The sequence below is a fragment of the Schistocerca serialis genome, chromosome 2 (assembly GCF_023864345.2).
Source record: "Schistocerca serialis cubense isolate TAMUIC-IGC-003099 chromosome 2, iqSchSeri2.2, whole genome shotgun sequence".
Classification (NCBI taxonomy): domain Eukaryota; kingdom Metazoa; phylum Arthropoda; class Insecta; order Orthoptera; family Acrididae; genus Schistocerca; species Schistocerca serialis.
The window spans coordinates 446,630,430-446,654,569 of NC_064639.1; the positions used below are offsets into that span (position 1 = coordinate 446,630,430).

The 24,140-nt window shown below is 42.8% G+C and overlaps 1 protein-coding gene across 1 annotated transcript in view; it reads right to left on the bottom strand.

Moving 5' to 3' along the window:
* LOC126456065 (venom carboxylesterase-6-like) overlaps positions 1 to 24,140 on the bottom strand; it is a 68,480-nt gene that overhangs the window by 33,085 nt on the left and 11,255 nt on the right. Inside the window, exons 2-4 of the mRNA XM_050091819.1 lie at positions 9,780 to 9,917; positions 2,293 to 2,424; positions 2,007 to 2,157 (exon numbers count right to left, since the gene is read on the bottom strand). Coding sequence (XP_049947776.1) covers positions 2,007 to 2,157; positions 2,293 to 2,424; positions 9,780 to 9,917 — 421 coding nt within the window. The remainder of the gene's footprint in view (positions 1 to 2,006; positions 2,158 to 2,292; positions 2,425 to 9,779; positions 9,918 to 24,140) is intronic.

The window sequence follows — 24,140 nt, forward strand, 5'->3', positions numbered from 1 at the left end:
GGATGTATCTCTTCTTTCTGTCAAATGTTTGGTGCAAATTCATTTGCAGAGTCTTGCATTTGTTTCTCATTCTGTTTTAATTTGTTTCTATGTAACTTGATTGATAAGTTAATAATGCTATCTTCAATGTTCTATGCATACAGGCCTGAAGATGACGCACTGAAGCGTTGAAAATGGTAGCGGCAAAATAAAATAAAATCATAAGGACGGCTGTAGGTGTTTTTATTTGTCACGAAAGTAGTGGAAGTCCGAGGGGGCTAAGTCAGGTGTGACTGATGTGACAGCTGTGGATGGTCTCCCCGACCGCTGCAAATCGTGGAGCTCCTCCGAACCATCTTCTAATGACCTCACCCTCCGTGCCCAGGACGTAACTGTACTTGCTGTTGACAGCAGATGCTCCATAGGCTTTGCACAATAGTTTGTGAGTATTCCCAACAGTTTCTTTCGATGCATTTAAAAATTCAATTACGGCACGTTGCTTGTCATGTAAATCATCTACAGATTAAAGCACTCCGTCTTCAGGCAACAAGTGGCCCACCGGGACCATCCGACCGCCGTGTCATCCTCAGTTGAGGATGCGGATAGGAGGGGCGTGTGGTCAGCACACCGCTCTCCCGGTCGTTATGATGGTTTTCTTTGACCGTAGCCGCTACTATTCGGTCGAGTAGCCCCTCAATTGGCATCACGAGGCTGAGTGCACCCCGAAAAATGGCAACAGCGCATGGCGGCTGGATGGTCACCCATCCAAGTGCTGGCCACGCCCGACGGCGCTTAAATTCGGTGATCTCACGGGAACCGGTGTATCCACTACGGCAAGGCCGTTGCCAAATCATCTATAGATGCCATTTTGAAAATGTCCTGCATGAGGCGACGCTTATTTACGTATTTCAGTGTTTCTGACGTCATATTTCCTGAACAATATGTGGTACTATGATATAATTTTGTAGGTGCACATAGCGGCATATGTGTGTACTGTCTGTGAAACTTATCGTGAGTGAAAATAGCACCACAGAAGTAATAAATTTAAATGTCAGTTCTTCGCACATCTCATCGTTTGTGATTTCATATCTGCTGAACTATCATAGCTAGATGGTTCTTACCCACAGAGTAATTGTTGTCTGACAGAAAGAGATAGGTGTATGATGTTTGGTTGAAATCAGCTCTGTAGTTTAGGAGGACATGAGGAACACACACACACACACACACACACACACACACACACACACGCAAGTACAACAGATACATCCATTTTTATAATATCTGTGAATTTCCTTACTTGCCCCAGTGCTTTTGAACACTAGCGTGAACACCAAACCAGATTTGATCGTTATGTACTCTTCACCGTTTCACCGTAAATAGCATCTTTGTAAATGGTTCTGATCTGTGAATTTTATAAATCTACCACGCTCCTGTTGATTCTGAACAAAATAGCAGTTGTTTTCATAGCAATACTCAGGAATAGGAGTATCAGTGCAATTTAGCATTTCATCGTCATTTCGATGGCTCCGTTCTCGAACTTTTCTTCGTATAAAGCTGCATATAATTTCAAACAGTGGTCCATGCTAAAGAACATAGCATATCTAGATGTATTACAAGTGCAGTATTTCTAGCATTTACGTAAAGCTACTTCACCGGTTTGAGAAACGCAACCGCAGTTAGGAAGTTCATCCTCGACGTCCTAATCCTAATGTGGTGTCTGCTGCTATCCGCGACGTCTCTTTATCCCCTCTATTATTTAGCTTCGTGCTGTTTTCTCCACTAATACTGCAGATTCTACGCCCGTCAATGTTTACAGAATACTTCATATCACTACTGACTACATATATGTTTCGAGTTTTCAGCACTCTGTAGGAACGTTTTAGGTTAGAAATAGGTATATTGGAACAAACAGAAAGTGGAGTAAATACAGGTTCCTACTGGCTTCCCGATTTAGATGGGAACAGCCTCGGTTTGTTACTTGCAATCACATAGTATGAAACTAGTAGAGCATTAGTTGTAATTCTTACCTAGCACTCCCAGCCGGTAGTTGGTGCCGACGAATATGATATCATTGTCAACAAAATAGTCTGGTGTTACGGAGCTGCCAATTCCTCGTGTGAAACATCCGCCATGGAACCAAACAATAACGCTTTTCGGCGAGTCGGTCGGCGCCGGAGTCTAAACAAATGCACGCAACAGCAACAATAACGTCACTTACATGTAATTAATGTTTAACCATATACTAAAAAACAAAATACAGGTTCTAGTCTGACTAATGGATGCGACTAATGGAGAACTCGTTGCTTTACCCACCCCTGGACCGTAGACGTTGAGGTAGAGGCAGTCCTCGTTGCCGGACAACGCGTTGCTTCTGAACTGCGGGCACTGCGAAGACGCCTTCAGGGCGTCTCGCTCTCCGGACCAGGCTGCCTTTGTGACGGGCGGCTGTGGACACACAATGGTTTGCGTCTCCTGTAACTTCCACAATCTTCAAAGCACATGGAGACTTGTGTAAATCACTCAACGTAGGATGATGAAGTGAAATGCAAAATAACGTGCAAGTGACGGTAGTTTAATCGACTGGCAGTGTAGTACACGTATCGTTGGTAAAAACGTGTCTTATACTGTGAATCCTGAGAAGGACTATTTCATTCATTTATTTATTTAAAATATAACCTTTTACCTACTACTCTACAATATGTTATATTTTCTGCCTATAATTTTATTTCTGCATTCATTTCAAGTAGGCGAACGACGACTTTCCATTTGGAACTAGGAGAAATCACCATAATTATGAATATTGGCGCTACTACATATGTATGTCACCACCATTATTATCTCTGCTACTGCTATGATATATCAGTACAGAAAACTTCCCGTCTGTTTACAGTTTTTACAACGGAGATTCCTCCAGCCGCTCAGAAGCAGTCGGTCCGTAGGTCCACTGTCGGCCAGGGGCACAGAAGCTCTATTTCAGTTTAGAGCCAGCCTTTGTGTACACATTTTCCACCTTTGGACCCAAGATGTTCGAGACATTCCCCTCCTTCTAGGGCCCATTATCATCTTCAGAATCTAATTTCGCTGCATGACGCAACGCGTCACCTGTAATACAGTTTCACAGCTTTTCCTGTGGAGAAGTGGGAGCATGTCAGTATAGACAATAATGTGCCTCTCCGGCAATTCTGGACGTTGTGTCAGAAGTTTTGTCAAGAGTCTGTCAGACTGAATCATGCTACAGGACATGCTTCACATTTGACATATCCAAGTATGTCAGTTGTTGCCGCATACAGAGGGCATTGCCTTATTATGTGCTCTGGTGTGCCCTTCTAATTCCATGTATTTGAATTGTGTCCCTTCAGAAAGTGAGTGCATCCTCTTAAGGGCTCAGGTGTCACAATCCGAGCCTTTGTTCGTATTTCTCTTTCGACGACATGCAAGAAATATCTCAAAAACTTCGATTGCCATGGTCGTGAGGACACGAAGATTAGGATGGCTACCGCTGTTCACTGTTGCTCTATTATCACCACCCAGTGCTACGTTGAGACTGAGCATTCTGACAGTGAGTGAGGTTCTACTGAAGGGCCAAAGAGGCTGGTATAGCCGTATGTATTCAAATACAGATATATGTAAGGAGGCATAATACGGCGAAGTTGTCAGATCGGTTACCACTGCAACAACAGCAGGTAATCAAAATTTAAGTGAGTATGAAAGTGGTGCTATAGACAGCGCACGAGCGACTGGACACAGCATCTCCTAGAAGGCGATGAAGTGGGGATTTTCCCGAACGACCACTTCAAGAGCGTACCGTGAATATCAGGAATCCGGTAGAACATCTCTGCGACTGGAAAAAGATCCTACAAGAACGGGACCAACGACAACTGAAAATAATCGTGCAATGTTACAGAAGCGCAACCCTTCTGTAACTTGTTGCAGATTTCAATGCTGGGCCATCAACAAGTGGCAGCATGCGAACCGTTCAACGAAACATCATCGATATGGGCTTTCGAAGCCTAAGCCCCACTCGTGTACATTTGATGACTGCACGACGCATTTACGCCTCGGCTGGGCCCATCAACATCGACATTGGACTGTTGATGAATGGAAACATGTTGCTTGATCGGACGATTCTCGTTTCAAACTGTATCGACACGATGGATGTGTATGGGCATGGAAACAACCTGGTGAATCCATGGACCCTGCAGGTCAGCAGGGGACTCTTCAAGCTGGTGGAGGCTCCGTAATGGTTCGGGCGCGTGCAGTTGGAATGATGTGGGACCCATAACACGTCTAGATGCGACTCTGACAGGTGATACGTATGTAAGCATCCTGTCTGGATCACCTACATACATTCATGTCAATTGAGCATTCCGACGGACTTGGGCAATTTCAACAGGACAGTGCCACATCCCACACGTCCAGAATTGCTACATAGATGCTCCAGGAAGATTCTTCTGAGTTTAAACACTTCCGCTGGCCACCAAACTCCCCAGACAAGAACATTGTTGAGGATACCTGAGATGCCTTGCAACGTGCTGTTCACAAGAGATCTCCGCCCCTCACATTTTTACATATTTATGGACAGCCATGCAGGATTCGTGGTGTCAGTTCCCTCCATCATTACTTCAGACATTAGTCGAGTCCATGCCGCGACGTGTTGCGGCACTTCTACGTGCTCGCGGGGAATCTACACGATATTAGGCAGGTGTACCATTTTCTTCCTCTCTTCAGTGTATAATCTTGCTGAAATCTCGTGAACCAGCCTGGAAAATCGCCGTGAGCATGTCATCAAACGCTTTCAATCAAAAGCTTCACTGGGAATGGGAGTGGTCATCTTCACCCAAACAAGATTTCTTGTGATCACAACTAGGCTTTCAAATCCGCGGGTTCCAATAAATCTCGTGCCACCTCCCACAAGTCAGACACTATACACGTTGAAGATCAGCTTCTGCTTTCCATAGCTGTGTATGACGAGGCTCTTGAAACTGTGAATTTAGACTATGCCTAATATCATAGTGGGCCTCCTCGTGCGTGCTTTCAACGCATCCTTGGAAGAACTGCATCTGGCAGGAGCTGAAGTAATCAAGTGACTTCGAAACCTGAAAACTGATAATTTCTCGTTTTCCTTATTTTACTTGTTGTCCATACATTGATGAGCCAGAAATGTTATTTCCAATACCTAAAGAGGCATAGTGATGGCTGCTATCTCTGAAACAACAGCTTTTCGCTTAAATAGGTACACTTCGTCTTCAGTATAATCTGAGTGTTAAAATCGCCTTTTTTTAAAATTGTTATTACCTCTAGTAATGAACGTCGACTTCGAGTAAAGAATGGAAAAGTTCTAATGAAGGCGAAGGAGTAGAAGATGACGATCGATATCAGGCTGAGCCTGCCGCAAAAGTCGGTCTCATCGTCTCCGACGAGGATTGTAAAGGAGACGGGTGCGGTGGCAGCGACAGCGAAAGCTCTCAAGTTGATGGCTTCCTTGCTATGTTGCTTTTGGATGCTAGCAATTTTCCACCCTGAAAGAACCACCAAATTAAGGGTTCAGTTATTACCCAGAGTTTACTGCACGTCAATAACAGTATAGGTACATTAATAAAATTAACCTTATCTTATAAGGAACAGTATGGACGTTTTCTCCTAACGTTATGTTGCAAGTTTGTTGTGCGTCTTCCTGTCTTACTCTTTTAAAGCAAACAGAGTATCGTGCTTCACTGCCACTGCACTTTGTGAAATACTTTTAAAAAAGGACCTTACCATTTCTCTATGAAACTGAAGTCCGAGGACAACAACGAGAAACTATCCCATAGACCAGGTGAGGTAAGTTTTGCTGCATACTGCACTTGCATGCGCACCGCCTAATAGTCCACGCAACACAACAACAGGTACGTTATTTATGAATGGTGGGCTCCATGTCTTTCCCAAGTCGTGCAGCGACTTTATGTTTGACCTCTGCTTAAGACAGTATTACTACTTAGGGCACATATTGGTTGAAAGCACCGATGACGGCTGTTAATCAGTTGAAATCGATTTACAAACGTGAATAAATAAAACATGATTTGGCGACTGCTTGCTACATATTAGGTACGTTATTGTCTCTGCAATGCTGTACCGATACTTACGTCACGTGTCTGTTTCCAGTTTCTAACTGTAGGCTTGTTATTAGAACAATGCTGATCGAGTTTCCCAGTTTCTACAATAATTCAAGATTTCAAAGCAATGGAAATTTTAGGAATAAATGTAACTTGTTTTTTAAAAAAAATGGTTTAGAAACGAAAAATTTTAACACTATTTCTGTGGCATAGTGACATACCGGTCCTTTTACCGGGTTATTAGTAAAAATCGGAAAATATCCTGTTATAATCGAGGCCAAACAAACACCAAAAAATATCGGTTATTCAAAATTAAAATATCGGTATAGATTTTAAACGGTCGGTTTAGACCATCCCTGCCGCCACACTGAATGCCACCTGGTAGCGTTACAGGCCCATGAAGTGGTCAGGAAGTTATATAAACAACGAAACGGTCCGCAACGTGAGAGATACATGTGGTTGAAAGCCGGTGCCACCAAAGTGTTAGCCACATCACACAACATGGTGGTCAGAAGCTTTCCCGCTCTGTAAAGGAGAATAGGTCTTGATCTGAAGCAGATCTAACGACAGTGAACAATGCTGGTACAGGCGCAAGTGTTTCACAGCATTTCGTTCAGCGCACATGGTCTGGAATGAGATTCTCCAGCAGATGACTCCTACGTTTCCCAAGTTGATCTACAACATTGTCAGTTACGAGTTCAGTGTGCACGGAATCATCGATACTGGACGATAATCAATGGAAACGTGTCGCCTGGTGGGATGAATCACGCTTATCGTTACACCAGGTCGATCGTCGTTTTCGGATACACAGGCATCCAGACCGGCTTCTCGAAACATGAACTGCGCCACGAACGCAGGCCAATGGAGGCAGTATTATGCTATGAGAGAGACTCACCTGGGCTTCTGTGGGACCTGTGGTAGTAGTCGAAGGCAGCTTGGCAGCTGTGGACTACACGAACTATATTACGGATCACCTGCAGTCCTGCAGTCCCCGATGATGATAGGATATTCTGGTTAGATAACTGTCCGTGGCGCAAGGCCCGAATCGTGCTACAGTGGTTTGGAGAACTTGATAGTCAACTCACAGTAATGTCCTGTCCACGGACTGCACCTTGTCTGAACACGTCGGAGACGCTATCGGGTGCTAGCTCCTATCCCAAAAACCATCGGTCCGTAATTCTCGCGAGCGGCGTGCCCTTTACGTACATATATGGTGCTACGTACCTCCCGAAATCTGCCACGGAGTTATCGAATCCGTCACTCAGAGTCACTGTGTGTTGCGTTCCAAATGTTTACCAAATGATTTTAAGAAGGCAGTCCCGATGTGCTGGCCCATTAGTGTTCTTCATTTGCATTTTTTAATATATTGGTGATTGTCCAACACAACAAATGCTAAATAAGTTGCAGGTAATAACGACGCTTTGATAAATGCTTATTTGGTATCAGATGGGAGCAACAAGTACCTGTTCCGTTGGAATGGAGGTACTTGATACATTTGTCTTGAACAAGTCTTCTACATTTCGAAATAAATACAAAAAGTGCCTACACACGAATGCGATCATTTACTGATCGTCACTCAGTTATGCTCAGGAAAGTCATTATCGCACTTTTTAAATATGCCCCAGACATGAATCAGCCTTCATAGAGCTCAAAGATTCAAGAGTATTTTTCAAGTCTTGTTTTGTGCTGTTGAACATTATCTGTTAGCTTTATGGTTAGTTTGAAGAAGATTATTACTGAAATGTGGTGTAATGACCGAATCATGAAAGGTTGCCGGAAAAAAGAAAATATTACCCAAGTATGAATATTAGCTGTAAGTCCTGTATCTTAGGTGGAGGCTCACAGTGAAAGCCGTTTTCGCCAGTCCAATAAGAAGCCATACGCATGGAGAAACAGCTGATGTCTTGCGCACCGATTACGAATTGGAGGTAAGAGGCGACCCAGTTGCGTATCGTTTATGAGCAAACAGCTTCAAACGCTGTATATGGAAGCCCTCAGATACAAAGTTCTGGGAAGTTCGAGAGATCCAGCGACAGCTACGTCGGGTGTACGAGCCTACAGCAAATACTATGAAAGTGAGCAGAGAGACTCAATTAACTTTGTCAACTAAGGAGGATTTTCAAAACTTGCCTGCACGTACCTCTAGGCTAGGAATGTTGGCTTCGATCCTGCGTTTGTCTACATATATCCGTGTCCGTATGTCACCTTCGTTGTGACGTAATCGAAACTAAAGGCTTCGAGTACAACAATAGCATCTGGAACCTCCACGGTTCGTGGTCTGTAGTACTTGCTGTGTAAACCCGACTTTTTAACTAAGACCGAGATAGGTGACGCACTGGACTCGCATTCGGGAGGATGACGGTTCAAACCCGCATACGGCCATTGATATTTAGGTTTTTCGTGATTTCCCTAAATCGCTCTAGGCAAATGCCGGGATGGTTCCTTTGAAGGGGACGCCCGCCGGTTTCCTTTCCCATCCTTGACACAATCCGAGCTTGTGCTCCGTCTCTAATGACCTCCGAGTCGACCGGACGTTGTACCCAGTCCTCCCTTGTTCTTTTTAGTAACTATGTTGTAGGCCTGGATCGCCATTTATTCTGCTAATTAACTGGGACATGGGACGTCTACTAATCCTCACCTATGTTCTCATAAGAGAATAAGAGAAAAAAAGGCAGACCAGTAAGGCAACCCAGAGTCTCATTTCTCCTATCATCTCAGTATCTACATTCTTAGCCAACTGTCCAAGACATTCTGTAACGTCTGAAATATCGCGCTGTTTGACTCCTGTACGCAGCTGCTCGCTTACCAAGAAACGGATGACCGAAAATTCCGCTTCATATCTGATCTGAGCGTATGCTTCTAAAGTCTATAGCAACATCGGGCTACGGCAGCAACATTAAAAAAAAAAAAAAAAAAAAACTCTGCGTTCAGGACTTTCCTGAGCATCATGGATTGACTGCGTTCAGGACTTTCCTGAGCATCATGGATTGATGGATATTGTGAGAGAATAACCCGTCCAAGAACTATCATTGCTTAGTGTGTTCCAGAAATGTTCACGAAGCACTAGTACTAATTACGACTTCAGAAACCGTGACATAAAATGTGATGAGTGACTCAAATGTTTTCGAGGCCGAAATGATATCACTAAAGATAGATAACGTTCAGGTCTACCATTAAGAAGCATAGCAACAGACAACATGGGACGAGCGCGACAAATCCTGTTCCAGAATAAATTACTGCTCTGAGACGAGTATCAGAGGAATTGAGGATCAACAGGAATAGTCTTAACACTGTCATTCAAAAAAGGTTCGATATTCAGAAGATCTGTTCCCCATTAGTGCAAAAGATATTAACTGACAAGTAGAACAAACAACAAAGGAAATAGTACGAAATTTTGTGGATGTATGTGACCTAAACCACTCCTGAAAACGACGGTCCTCTCGAAAAGAGCATCAGTGATAAAACAATGTTGACCTCCTTTTCTAACAGAAACGACATAGTCCGCCGAGAGTTGCCAAAACTGAAATCTACAGGCCTCCTATGCAGCGGTTCCTGTTACGCATCCAGTGCTTTTGAAAACAGTCATACAGGACTGGTGCTGACGTCTGACGTCTTCTCTAAATATAACACACCGTGATACACTTTTTTTGAAAACCACTAATTTCCATAATGAGAGGCACAATAACAACAAAAAAAATCGGTACTTGCCTGAAATCTGAGGTCGCCAACAGGAGGCTCCGCATACGGGATCCCCTGAAACCGATATATGGGGTTGCCGGTGTATGTTTGAGACAGTTCACCTCTCAAGGTACCCTCTTGTATGTTCACCGTTACGTATTCCTGTGCCTGTAACGAAAAAAGAAAAACTTCAGAAATGGAGCAGGAAGCTGGTCTGGTTATCTGGACTAAGGATTGGTAATAAGAACGAATGAAACGGTTAATCGTTAATTACCACTTCATAGGATCACCTGTGAACAATAAAAGTGAATTATATGCAGCTAATGAAAATGTGTGTGACGAATCATCATGGGTTGCCATCACAGCTCTCTAACAATCTATCATGGCCGACGCATATTGAGGTGTACTCTACACAGACGTAATATTCCTACTCACTAATATAGTCAAATTGTTAACGTGTAAAATAATATTTCAAAGAACTTGTTAAATGAAGATTAACCTATGTCATACCACAGATACTGTCTTCGTCTATCAAAAATTTTCTTCAAATTGTAAGTGTTCTTCTGAATGAAGTTTTCGCTTTGACTAAGCTAGCCGTTAGATGTATGGTCATTTCTGTTAAATGAATTCCTTCCTTTTTTTGTATATGTTTCGATTTAATTTTTATGTCTATGCACTCCACAATCTAGTTTATTTTTAGCATTATTCTATATAACCACACTTCAGCTCCCACCATTCCATTATAGTCCTGTTTTTCCGCCGTTCGCCCACCTCCTCGATGAACTGCTGCGCTCAAAACTTACTCTTTCAAGGTGTTCTACCTCAGCCGCAGTATAATACCAGTCTTTAGATACATTAAATTTTTGTCTAATCTACATGATACACGCCTTTTGCATGGAATCGAAATATTATATGACCAGCCTCTAAGAAGAAAACTGCATAACTGCCGTCCGATTACCAGGAAATAGGAGCTTTGTGTATCGAAAACCAAGGAATATATAGATTTTGCTTAACTACCTACATACTTAGCTAAACTCTAACTGTACGAGGAATATCAGTTCCATTTTCCTGAACACTGCAGTACGAATACAACAGTAAGTAAGTTAACTGACGTCATCTGAACAGTCGTAAATGCAGATTATAAACAGCGTTGTCTAAGGAAATATAGAACGTGCGTTAATGAACTTACATATACGGAAGCAGGTACCAAACATAAATGCACACTTATGGCGGAAAGAATCAAAGCCCTGAAGTCCATGTCGTTCTGTAGTTACTGGCCCTGTGAAAGAACAAGCACCAACTAAGTATCTGTCTCTTAGAATTAAGCAGTCTTATCAGTTACGCCGCAGTCAACAACACAACCAAAGATACCTAGCACTCCGTTTCGAATTTAACTGTCCGATTAAAAATCAAGTTGAGATAGTAACGTCCGGAAAACACTTAAGAGCAGTTTTTAACATCACATTTGTGATGGATTTTCCTGTCAAGTGTTTCAGATACTGTAAGGCTATATCATGTTTGTGTAGAGATGCGGAAAGTGACAGAGAGAGAGAGAGAGAGAGAGAGAGAGAGAGAGAGATAGAGAGAATTTCGTGAGTGTGACTTACGTATGATAAACGCCGAGCGGAGTGGCTGTGCGGTTAGAGGCGCCATGTCACGGATTGGTCGGCCCCTCCTGCCGGAGGTTCCAGTCCTCTCCCGGAGATGGGCATGGCTGTGTATACTGTTCTTAGCATAAGTTAGTTTAAGTAGTGTGTAAGTCTAGCGATCGATCACCTCAGCAGTTTGGTCCCCCCATGGAATCTACACACCTTAGAACATTTGATAAACCCATCCTTCACAAATTTCCTTGCTTCATACCTCCTCTGTGTTACCACAGATGACGTGTCACTGATCGCACTTGTACTAAGACGCTAGTTACTTCCACTGCCCTCAGTGTAATGCGTAAGCTCTGAATAACATTCAGCAACCTGCAGTCTTGCTAGTTGCTGTTTCCTGAGCAGGAAACAGCACATACGTCGTGAATCCGTTGTCTTGAGACCATAACCAACAGTTAGAGAGGAGCTGGTAGTGTATAAAATAATATCTAAATTTTGAATTGGTTTGTTTAAACGGGATATAACTCGCTTTTTACTAACAAAATACGAGAAACATCACAATTATAGTCCAATTTACGAACCACAAATAATTTCCATTCTTCATACTCGCACAAAGAATAAACAAAACATTGAACTGCGTGATTCGGTAATTACTGTGAAACTACCTCTCACTTGCATGTCCAAAAACTAGAAGTTCGTTATTAAGTACAACAGTAGCGATCGCGGCAGACAACAACTGCCAATCGAGCTCAGGTCTCATAGCCGACCCAGCACGCCCGCGCAACCCGAAGATCTCCGAGGTGCTTTGCCTACTGTTGAGAGGTGCTTTTATACTAAATTCAAGTAAATTCATCGTTTAGTTCTTCTAATATGTATAACGGAAGATAATCATTTTGGTGGTTACTTCCGAATACAGCAGTCAATCGAGGAGATGAACCACAATTTAGACGGCCTTTCTTACGATACGCGTCTGTCACTGGTACCTGGCACCACATTAAGTGTGTAACACTACAACTCCGTGGATAATCATACAATTTCTATGTGTTTTGCAAAGTTTGCTTTATTAGTTTTCCTGAATATGATTCTTGTAAATACACTACTGACCATTAAAATTGCTACACCACGAAGATGACGTTCTACAGACGCGAAATTTAACCGACAGGAAGAAGATGCTGCGATATGCAAATGATTAGCTTTTCAGAGCATTCCCACAAGGGTGGCGCTGGTGGTGACACCTACAACGTGCTGACATGAGGAAAGTTTCCAAGCGATTTCTCATACACAAACAGCAGTTGACCGGCGTTGCCTGGTGAAACGTTGTTGTGATGCCTCGTGTAAGGAGGAGAAACGCGTACCATCACGTTCCCGACTTTGATAAAAGTCGTACTGTAGCCGATCGCGATTGCGGTTTGTAGTATCGCGACATTGCTGTTCGCGTTGGTCGAGACTCAATGACTGTTAGCAAAATATGGAATCGGTGGGTTCAGGAGGGCAATACGGAACGCCGTGCTGGATCCCAACGGCCTCGTATCACTAGCAGTCGAGATGACAGCCATCTTATGCGCGTGTCTGTAACGGATTGTGCAGCCACGACTCGATCCCTGAGACAACAGATGGGGACGTTTGCAAGACAACAACCATCTGCACGAACAGTTCGACGAAGTTTGCAGCAGCATGGACTATCAGCTCGGAGACCATGGCTGCGGTTACCCTTGACGCTGCATCACAGACAGGAGCGCCTGCGATGGTGTACTCAACGACGAACCTGGGTGTACGAATGGCAAAACGTCATTTTTACGCAAGAGCCCAGGTTCTGTTTACAGCATCATGATGGTCGCATCCGTGTTTGGCGTCATCGCGGTGAACGCACATTGGAAGCAGGTATTCATCATCGCCATACTGGTGTATCACCCGGCGTGGTGGTATGGGGTGCCATTGATTACCTGTCTCGGTCACCTCTTGTTCGCATTGACGGCACTTTGAACAGTGGACGTTACATTTCAAATGTGTGATGACCCGTGGCTCTACCTTTCAATCGATCACTGCGAAACCCTACATTTGAGCTGGATAATGCACGACCGCATGTTGCAGATCCTGCTGCCCTGGCCAGCACATTCTCCAGATCTCTCAACAATTGAAAACGTCTGGTCAATGGTGGCCGAGCAACTGGCTCGTCACAATAAGCCAGTCACTACTGTTGATGAAATGTGGTATCGCGTTGAAGGTGCATAGGTAGCTGTACCTGTACACGCCATCCAAGCTCTGTTTGACTCATTGCCCAGGCGTATCAAGGCTGTTTTTACGGCCAGAGGTGGTTGTTCTGTGTACTGATTTCTCAGGATATATGCTCCCAAATTGCGTGATAATGTAATCACATGTCAGTTCTAGTATAATATATTTGTGCAATGAATACCCGTTTATCATCTGCATTTCTTCTTGGTGTAGCAATTTTAATGGCCAATAGTGTATGTTGTCAAGTTACAAATGCTATTTATTATTTACAAAACAGTATATGCATGGAATATTAACATTTTGTAAGTAAGAGACTCGCTGCCCTAGACAGGGAAAAGCTATTGTCAAAGAGTGTAACAAACTGTAAATGCATTATTGCTAGGCGTGCGGCCGTGCCAAAGGTAGTAGCAGTTGGGAGTCGCGAGGAGAGGATTGGTGTCGTTGGTTGGTGTATTCGTCGGTGTGGCTATGCAAATGTGCGGTGACAAAATGTCTGTTTCCGAAGTGCGGAGCAGTGAAAATTGAACTGATTGTTTGGTGGATGATTAATATAGGCAAGCCATGGCTTTTATTGGGCGCAGTACAAATGCAGCAAGAGTAATTCACATAACATCAAGAGTAGTGTGGGCCCTTGTTATTGACTACAGTATGGCAAGATCAACCTGTACCCTATTTTACATCTAATTTAAGCCACTCGACAAGCCAACGGCATCATGAAGTGAAGTAAGATCTAGACTTTTTGTAACTAGAAGTGTAATAGACTGACCAGCGTAGTTGAAATTTTATTCCTTGAATAACATTTTTTTCGTGAATATTGTCACATAAATAATTTTCCTAAGTCTTACATCCAAGTATTATACATCCTATCCCTTTGGATGAACCAAGATAATCAGAAAATCAACTGAAAATGAAGTGAACATTAATTCATTAGATTATCAAAACATAATTTTTCCAACTTTTGGACAAAGAAATACCAAAGTAACTGCTAAATTCAAACAATCTTTTTGCATGCTACAATTATGACAGTCAGTATTATGGTGAGTAACGTAACAAAACGTTTCTGCCCACAGCCGGTAAACAATCTTACCTTAATTGATCTTTGAAAATTAATATATGTTGTACGTGTTTGTTATTTGATTATTACCTGACTACTGTGACATGTGTGGTGCGAAGTACTTGACAGTGTGCGTTACGTACTGTTCCTACGTCATGACGCCAATAACTACATAAGATTGCTTACGAGTATAAAGTTCAATTTCACTTTAATTATTCTTGTTCCAGTGAGGAATTGGCGACCGTTGGTTATTTCATCAATGACATACTTTGAAAACCTTTCTTCCAAATTTTCCACTAACTACTATTAATTAATAAACTAGTTTACGTAATTAAAAATATATACATTAACCGAACTTTGCTTCTGATCGTCATAGCCAAAATACTGAGCAGTAGCGATTCGGTTATCTTAACTTCATCTACTTCTCTCTGTTTTGCATTATTCTTCGGAGTAGATGCCTTTTCCCCACAGATGAGGGACTTTAGGTACACGCACATATAGAAAAGCCTAATTAGCCGGAGCGGTAGGAGGGCTATAAATCATCACCCCACTGCTGATTCTCAACTGTTCTAAGAAGAGCTTTTTGTATCTGAATGCGATGGCCCTAAATCCTGAAATATAACAGGTATTGGTGACTTGAAAACAAATGAGCAAATATTGCTCGGAGAAAAGTCCACGGAAAATAGGTATGTAGAACACAGAATTAAGAAGACAAATCTTAAGACAGAAGCTACGAACTTAGAGGTAATTTGAAGCGTAGGAACAGAAAAAGGAAAAAGAAAAACAGAAAATTCCTGTTATAGCTTGCTACTATGCAGTCGTACTATTTTTATCGCTCAGTTATTATTTGTCTCACTTCTTAAGACGTTTGTGAAAGTGAGAAATAACGAAGATCGTCGTGGTTCAAAGGCTACTCTAAACCCCAGAACTCCCTGTATCTGGCTGAGTAAGAGAGTCCGAAGGACAGAGGAAGGCAAATCTGTACCACAGGACCGTGAGCCGGTGCAGGTCTATACGAATAGGAAACATGCTGTCGCATCAGCATTGCGCCCACTAGCTCCTTAACTGCTTCCACAGAAATTAAAATTTTTTTAACGCAATTTAAGCCGCCATTGCCCTGACAGACGGCTTGTGGCTCTCCTGCTAAAGACTTTACGTGGCTTTAAAGCGAACTAAGGGTAGACGTATTTCAGTGACAGTTATATCAAACGTAAACTCATTTTTTTCATACGAGAGGTGCACCAAACGTATTTATTCCTTTGGATTTTTAAGATTTTGTGTACAGGCCACGTAATTTGGGTACCATAATTTTAACACAGCATGACTTGCAATATTCTCGATACGCTTGACAAATAACAAAATACCTGTCATAATTAATGAAGCAGACTTTGCGAATAATTTTTTGGATCAGTTTCGCTACAGTTGGATATCAAATGAGATCGTGGCACAAGTTGGCATACGTTGCGTAGTAACATAGTTGGTTTATCATACGTGCGTCAATTACCATAATCCTAAATGTCATGTGTTACTCTTCTCATTGTAACAAGAACTGCATCGTGTACTTTTGAATATACTTAATATAGACGCTAGTAGATTCATGGCACATGTAACAAACAGTAGCGACATTGTGAAACAAAGATTCTGAAGAATAGATTGTCCTAGAATAGCCTAGTTATTACGCTGTGTTTCCTTCTTGACATCGGGTAATTGAGTCCTTTTACTGCAAGAGAAACAGGCAGCTGCTTATAGGATAGTAATAGAATGCACATTTAGAAGTTTGCAGAACAGGAAGACGAACATGTCACCACCTGTAGCTCCTGCGAATTTTTACGACGCATATATCATTCAGTTTTCTCATTATGAGAGTATTGAGAGGCGATCTGTTTTAATTGTTAAAAACCATTGAAAAACCAAGATAGCACAAGATTTTTTTAAAATTACAGACAACCGGTTTCAACAGTCTTAGCTGTTATCTTCAGATCGCCAACATTTTTTGTAGTAAAATATGTTCATTTTACCCTAAACCCCATGCACAAAATGTCAAGTTGATAAAACTCGGCACGTTATAAACGTTTGGCATCGCTACATATTTTAAATATTTTAGCGATGACAAATATTTATAATGTGCTGAGTTTCATCCATTTGACATCTTGTGCATGAGGTGCAGAATAAAATGAACATGTTCTACTATAAAATATGTTTAAGAGCTGAAGATGAGAGCTAAGACCGTTGGAACCGGTTGTCTTGAATAAAAAAGGAGAAGTATTAAAGAAGAAGAAGTAAAGAAGAATTGGTAAAGAAGAAGTAGTAAATCGACAGATCTGCAGAGTGTGCAGGATAATGGAAATTGCCGAAATGCCGATCCGGTACTGGGGAAACATTTCTCGAATAACTGCTATGGAAGCGTTAGCCGTGTGGGCTGTGGCTCCATGTTGTTCGAACCACGTTTCTGCCATATTGATCCCTAAAGCCTCAAGTTGCGGCTGCAAAAAGTTGAGTAGCATTATAACATCACATTCTAAGTTAACAGTTATAGCCAGGCCGCCTTCTTAAAAAAATAAAAAAATAAAATAAAAATAAAAAATAGTGACTGTTTTGCTTATTTACAAAACCGTTCAAGTGACAGTGAACTTCATCGCTCATCATTAACAAAACATCATTAGTAGAAAAAACATCAAGTATTCTCTTACAAAACAGCAGCTGTTCATTAAAATTACGCCCGTGAAATTTCTGTACATCATAATTTTATAATGATGGAGTTGTAACTCACAGTTCAGCGGGTGACGAGACATGCCCCTAATTCGGAGCACGCTGCTTTATCGAGTATGCGAAGAGCAGACGCTCTTATTCTGTCGACATTTTCTAGACCTTCATAACTGACCCAGTTGTGCAAAAAGAGTTAACCCAACGAAGCATCGTGTTGCTGTCAGGTACCGAAACATTACGCACAATATTGAATTGGGTAGAGAAAAGCCGGTTAACAGTGATAACACATTCATTAATTTTCAAATAATGTTCACAAGTAAAAACACGATGCTTAACGACTCACTACGCCACTGTTACTGAAAGTGGATGCTCTAATCAACAGAGTAGCTGGCTGCTACTCTGCTACTTCGCATCTCAAATTCATGCGTTTATTTTGCACCGTCCTGTGTAATCTGTGTGTTTAGGTGAAAAACTAACGTATGTTTATTGCATCTGATTGATTAATTTTTTTAATGTGAATTTTCGTATTATCAGTATTTCTAACAATCTGGACGACTCGCTGTTCCATCCAGCCTGGATAAACAATTTTCCACTGCACTTGGTAACCACCATAGGTATAAGTAGTGGATAGCGCTGGCTTTCCGTCACTCACGGTGTACAACAGGGGTGACCAAGAAGTTGACTCGTGAGCCATGCAATGGTTGAGTGCCATAGCGGTCAACATGGCTGGCATATTTCCACTACCGCGACGCCTCGTTGCCTGAGCACGTGGAGGTGGAAGAGGGGGAAACAGAGAACGCGCCACATTTAAATGGCTATGCAGTCACATAGCATAAAACTTGGTTTCATATGTCAAATTTCCCTAAGACATAGATAAAAAAGAAAGCAATTTTCGGTATCATTTAATTACTTTCGGCACGCTGAAGACATATTACAGCTGTTATCCGGTAGAGCCTATCGGCGTACAGACAGATGCAGACAATTTCACTGATTTTCACACTCAGGTTGCCGCGAAATTGTGACTTAGTTTCGTAACTGAAAAATTGTCTTCCACACGTATGTGTTGGTCGAAATATTCTAACACCTTTGCAACCTCATCATGAAGACGTGGAAACTCTACGTGAGGAAAGCTGTGTAGACGTCATAGGCACTTTTTGACGTTGAAGGGATTTGACTTTAAAATGGGAATTACCTCTTAGATCAATTGGCTGTATATGTACATGTACAGGGGTGCTTTCAACTGAAACGGCAAACGGTGTCAAAAACAGCTCGAAAACATGTAATATGGGCAGTCTCTTAAAAACTGCTTAGGAAATCATTCTTATAATTCATTCAAGGCGACAAAGAGTTCTTCGAACTTCACGTTTTCTTTAATGCCTGTGAGCTTAGGAAACTGGACTGTGTCTGTCACACCGTGTCCCTTTTATAACGCGATTTTCTTTTTAAACACATCCTCACCAGATTAGAAAGTTATTTCTCACCTTTCATTCTCTTACTATGGACAGTGTGCATCAAAGCTACTTAAAATGGGAGATCTGCAATCCATTACCGATGTTCTAATTTTAGTTCCTGCACTCCTTTTTCCTTCATAAATCCAACAACAGCGAAATTTAAATCGAAAAATCGTTGCAGGCCTGCTCTTTGACGTTACAAACGTACTTTGCACTAATGTTTAAAGTTTCCAACCTCTTCGTTCACTTCCATCGAAACCTATTTAGCTAACAGTGGAATGATGTTTGCGACTTCAGATAACTTACTATTCGTGCCACCAGTTTCTTCAATTTCTCCATACCTGCATATTTAGCACAAAGTTCCTCTTGATGTATAGAACAAAGAATCCCGTCTACCAGTCTTTGTAAGTTTTTTCTCTTTCTTCTAAATCTTTAAATTATCTCTGCATGATGTAGTTATGTCGCTTCATAGCAAATTTTCTGGATCCGTCGCTCATGCGACTGCATAATACACACCGATGATCCAGAACATTGTAACTGTCTGTTTAATAGCGTCTTATTCCTCTTTTCAAATCCACTACAGCAGAGATTCTGCTTGGTATGAAGTCCTTGACAAGCTTCCAGAAGTATTTGGTAGCAGATGTGTACGCACAGGTCAAGTATTTCCAGCAAATTACAGGATGGTGGTTCATGAACGCGCAGCTGGTGCCCGATATGTGTTCCATTGGGTCCAAATCAGGCATATTTTGTGGTCAATACATCAGTGTGAGTTCGCTATAATGCCCCTCAAACTATTCTGACTTGGAAAGTAGTTCTGATGGAAAATGTCATCGTCGTAGGGTGAACATGCATGAAGCGATGAAGGTGGACCACAGTAATGTTCAGGCAGTTGACTGCTGTCATGATGCCTTCGATTGCCACCACAGATCCCATGGAAGAACAACTCAATGTACTCCATAGCATAGTTCTGCCCTCACTGGCTTACATCTGTGGCACAGTGCACGTTTCGTGCAGCCATTCGTCTGGGGCCGGCCGCTGTGGCCGAGCGCTTCTAGGTGCTTCAGTCCGGAACCACGTGGCTGCTACGGTCGCAGGTTTGAATCCTGCCTGGGGCATGGATGTGTGTGATGTCCTTAGGTTAGTTAGGTTTAAGTAGTTCTAAGTTCTAGGGGATTAATGACCTCACATGTTAAGTCCCATAGTGCTTAGAGCCATTGGAACCATTTGAAGCATTCGTCTGGATGACCGCCTGTAAGGACCCAACCGTCGACCTGGTGTAACACGAAATACGATTCATTCGACAAATGACAAGTTTCTACTGATCCACGGCGAAACGTCAGTGATGCTGTGCCCACTACAATCGTAACTGGCTATGTCGTTCGATGAACACAGGAACTTGTGATGTGGAGACCATATTCTACAATGATATTTGAACGGTGCGCTCCGAAATACTTGTCACTGCACCAGCGTTGCACTCTGTTATCAGACCTGCCACAGATCACTGCCTATCCAGCATGAAACAGTGGGGGATACTCCGACCTCTGCGTTTTGTGACGAGACATGGACGTCCAGTACCAGACGGCCTACTCTTTTTTTTCTGTCGTTCCCCACTTTCCATGGGTGTTCACGATAGTGGTACTCCAATATGCGCCCAGCTTCGCCGTTTCAGAGATTCTCGTTTCCAGTCGTAGCGCCACAACAACTTGTCATTCGTCAAAACTGTTTACATCAGTGGTTTTACGAATATACGACCCATATCTTCCGTATTATTACTGCTCATTCGCGTCTCTGCCGCTTACATTTTTTTCTTACTCCTTCACGTGCCTGCAACACCACCGGGAGGCATTCATCCACGCGGTGCGCAGTAGTCATAATGTTTTGCCTAATCGGTGTACATAGAGAATTCTCACCCTTCTCTTCTGTCATTTTCACTCATTTTTATGGTTCCCGACAACAGATTTTTGGACTGCCTCTTTCTGTGCAAGCATCCACGTGTCTGTGAACTTGTTTCATATCACGAACAAACAGCGAAGGGTATACACCGCTGACATCAAGATTGTACCGAACTGAAAAGAGTTGCGACGACCGAGAGATGCCACACTGCCGTACTCAATGAAATGTCACGCTATTTCGAAGAGTAAAGTCGAGACAGGCCAGGCCTAGGCCCGCAAGCAAGCCGCACAGCCTGCACACGTGATGTGCGGCACGCCTTGGCTGCCTCTGACGCACAGCATAATTAGTGTGCTGTTGCGTTCCGCTGGACTCGGGGAACACTAAGTTGAAACGCGCGGTCACCTAGTTGCCTTTGTGTGTCGGCTGGCTTGCTGTCCCCGTCCCATCTCAGCCCACTCCCTACCCCACTGACAGCTGGTTCTTATTCTGCACCGACGGCCGTCCCAAAACTCTTGGAACCGAGTCACCACGGTGAGCCGCGTGACAAACCTACTTATGAGCTGGGAACACAAATGAACGTGCACGAAAAACAAGTGGGCAGAATGTCTCGTTTAGCAGAATTCTTTAGTATTCAATGGTGGGACATAACTTTGTACGAAACGAGAGACTGAAGAGTTGATTCTTCGATAACACCCTTCGATAGATTTTCAGTGGCTTTTTTTTTTCTTTTTTCCAAGGAACTCCTCGATAGAATAGAAGGAGTGACCCACGAGGAAACTCTTCAGTTTCGATTTGAAAGCGCGTGGATTAATGCTAAGATTTTTGAATTCGAGTGGCAGCTTATTGAAAATGGATGCAGCAGTAAACTGCACACCTTTTTGCACAAGAGTTAAGGAAGTCCGATCCAAATGCAGGTTTGATTTCTGCCGAGTATTACCCGAGTGGAAGTTGCTTATTCTTGGGAATAAACTAATATTGGTAACATGAAACGACAATAAGGAATATACGTATCGAGAGCGACCAATGTCAAGATACCCAGACTCATGAACAGAGGTCGACAAGAGGTTCGTGAACTAACACCACTTATTGCCCGAACCGCCCGTTTCTGAGCCAAAAATATCCTTTCAGAATGGGAAGAGTTATCCCAAAATATAATACCATACGACAACAGCGAATGAAAATAAGCAAAGTAGACTAATTTTCGTGTTGAACGATCACTCACTTCAGATACTGTTCGAATAGCAAAAATGGCAGTATTAAGTCTTTGAACAAGATCCTGAACGTGGGCTTCCCACGACAGCTTACTATCTATCTGAACACCTAGAAATTTGAACTGTTCAGTTTCACTAATCATATGCCCGTTCTGTGAAATTAAAATGTCAGATTTTATTGAATTGTGTGTAAGAAACTGTAAAAACGGAGTCTTACTGTGATTTAGCGTTAGTTTATTTTCTACAACCCATGAACTGAGGTCATGTGCTGAACTATTTGAAACTGAGCCAATGCTGCACAAAACATCCTTTACTACCAAGCTAGTGTCATCAGCAAACAGAAATATTTTAGAGTTGCCCGTAATACTAGAGGGCATATCATTTATATTAATAACAGGAATGGCCCTAACAATGATCCCTGGGGCACCCTCCCCCGCCCCCACTTGACAGTACCCCACTCAGACTCCACATCACAGCCATTATCAACACTGTGAATAATGACCTTTTGCTGCCTGTTGCTGAAGTAAGAGGAGAACCAGTTGTGAGCTACTCCCCGTATTCCGTAATGGTCCCACTTCTAGAGCCACCTTTCAGTGGTCTCATAAGTAGTTTTATCTCATTGTTTTTCAACGGCTGTATGGAGGCTGATACATCAGTTCCCGTCAGACCACAGAACTTAAGCGCCGTCTCCACAGTGTCTCGTGAAGTGTGGCCATGCCAGACGCTGCTGATGGCGATCGGTCCGTCGGTTAGGACGTTAAGCTTGGCGGTCCTTTTCGTGCTCTTCGAGAGGAGAAGGCTGTGTGTCAGTACCGGGTTTCATCCTGTCATTCTCACATAATCTACAACACGAACATGACACTGCATTACACACACCCGTCACGTCACCTAGACTTAACAGTCAACCTCACGTACAAAGCTCTTATACTTCGCGAAGGAAAGGTGTCTACAGCAGGGAAGATAGGAAAAATAGTTCGAATTAGGTGACTGAACCGGCCATTCGGGGTCTCGCAGCCATTCATGACATTCCTCTTTACTTTACGCTCTCATTGTATAGCCTAATAATCCGCAGCTCGTGGTCGTGCGGTAGCGTTCTCGCTTACAGCGCCCGGGTTCCCGGGTTCGATTCCCGGCGGGGTCAGGGGTTTTCTCTGCCTCATGATGACTGGGTGTTGTGTGCTGTCCTTAGGTTAGTTAGGGTTAAGTAGTTCTAAGTTCTTGGGGACTGATGACCATAGATGTGAAGTCCCATAGTGCTCAGAGCCATTTGAACCATTTTGATAGCCTAATACTACTTCTGAAAGATACAGAAATTAACTTGAAATGAGATTTGAAAAATACTGTCTTGCTCTTTGAATCGCTGAATCGTCTATCGGAAGTTACAATCGTAGGTACAATTCATTATCAAATTGGTATCAATAGACAGAAACAAAATTTCTGAGCCACAGTATCCAATCTTTTGGTGTATATCTATGGTTTTTAACTGACCCCTCATTTTTCAAGTACAGCCATTATACAGGGTATCCCAAAAAGAATGACCCGAATTTAACTTATAATAATATCGAGACAAATGTCACTAGGTAGCTGTAACGGCACTAGATGTAATCGGCATGGTCTAGAGTTTCAGAAAAAATCTGCTAGATGTCGCTACGAGTGCTGACTGGAGCGTGCAGACAGTCTAGCGCAATATGGTGTCCGCGCAACAGAAGGCGTATTGTGTTATTGAATTTAGTCGTACTCAATTAGTGATAGCAGTTCAGCGGGCGATTTATATTAGATTTCGTGCTAAACCACCACCACCAAAGAACATTCGACGCTGGCATAAACAGTTTGAAGAAATAGGGTGCCTCTGTAAAGGTAAAAGTCCTGGCCGGCCACGCGTTCCTGAACAAACAGTGGAACAAATCCGACGAGCCTTTGAGCGGAGCCCCCGCAAGTCTACGCGTCGTGCTAGCCGAGAACTTGCGTTACCGCGCATGACAGTGTGGCGTGTGTTAGTGCGTCCTTTAGCCCTCAAACTATACCGATTACAGCCGGTACAAGCTCTTCCAGATACTGACAAAGTGAAGCGAGTCGACTTTGGTAATGCTGTTCAAGAGGACATGGAAGATAACACTTTTATGTCACGGTTAATATTCAACAATGAGGCAACTTTCCATATTAGCTGTAAGGTTCACCATCGTAATATGCCTATATGGGGGCTCGAAAATCCTCATGAAACAATTGAACACGAACGTGATTCACCA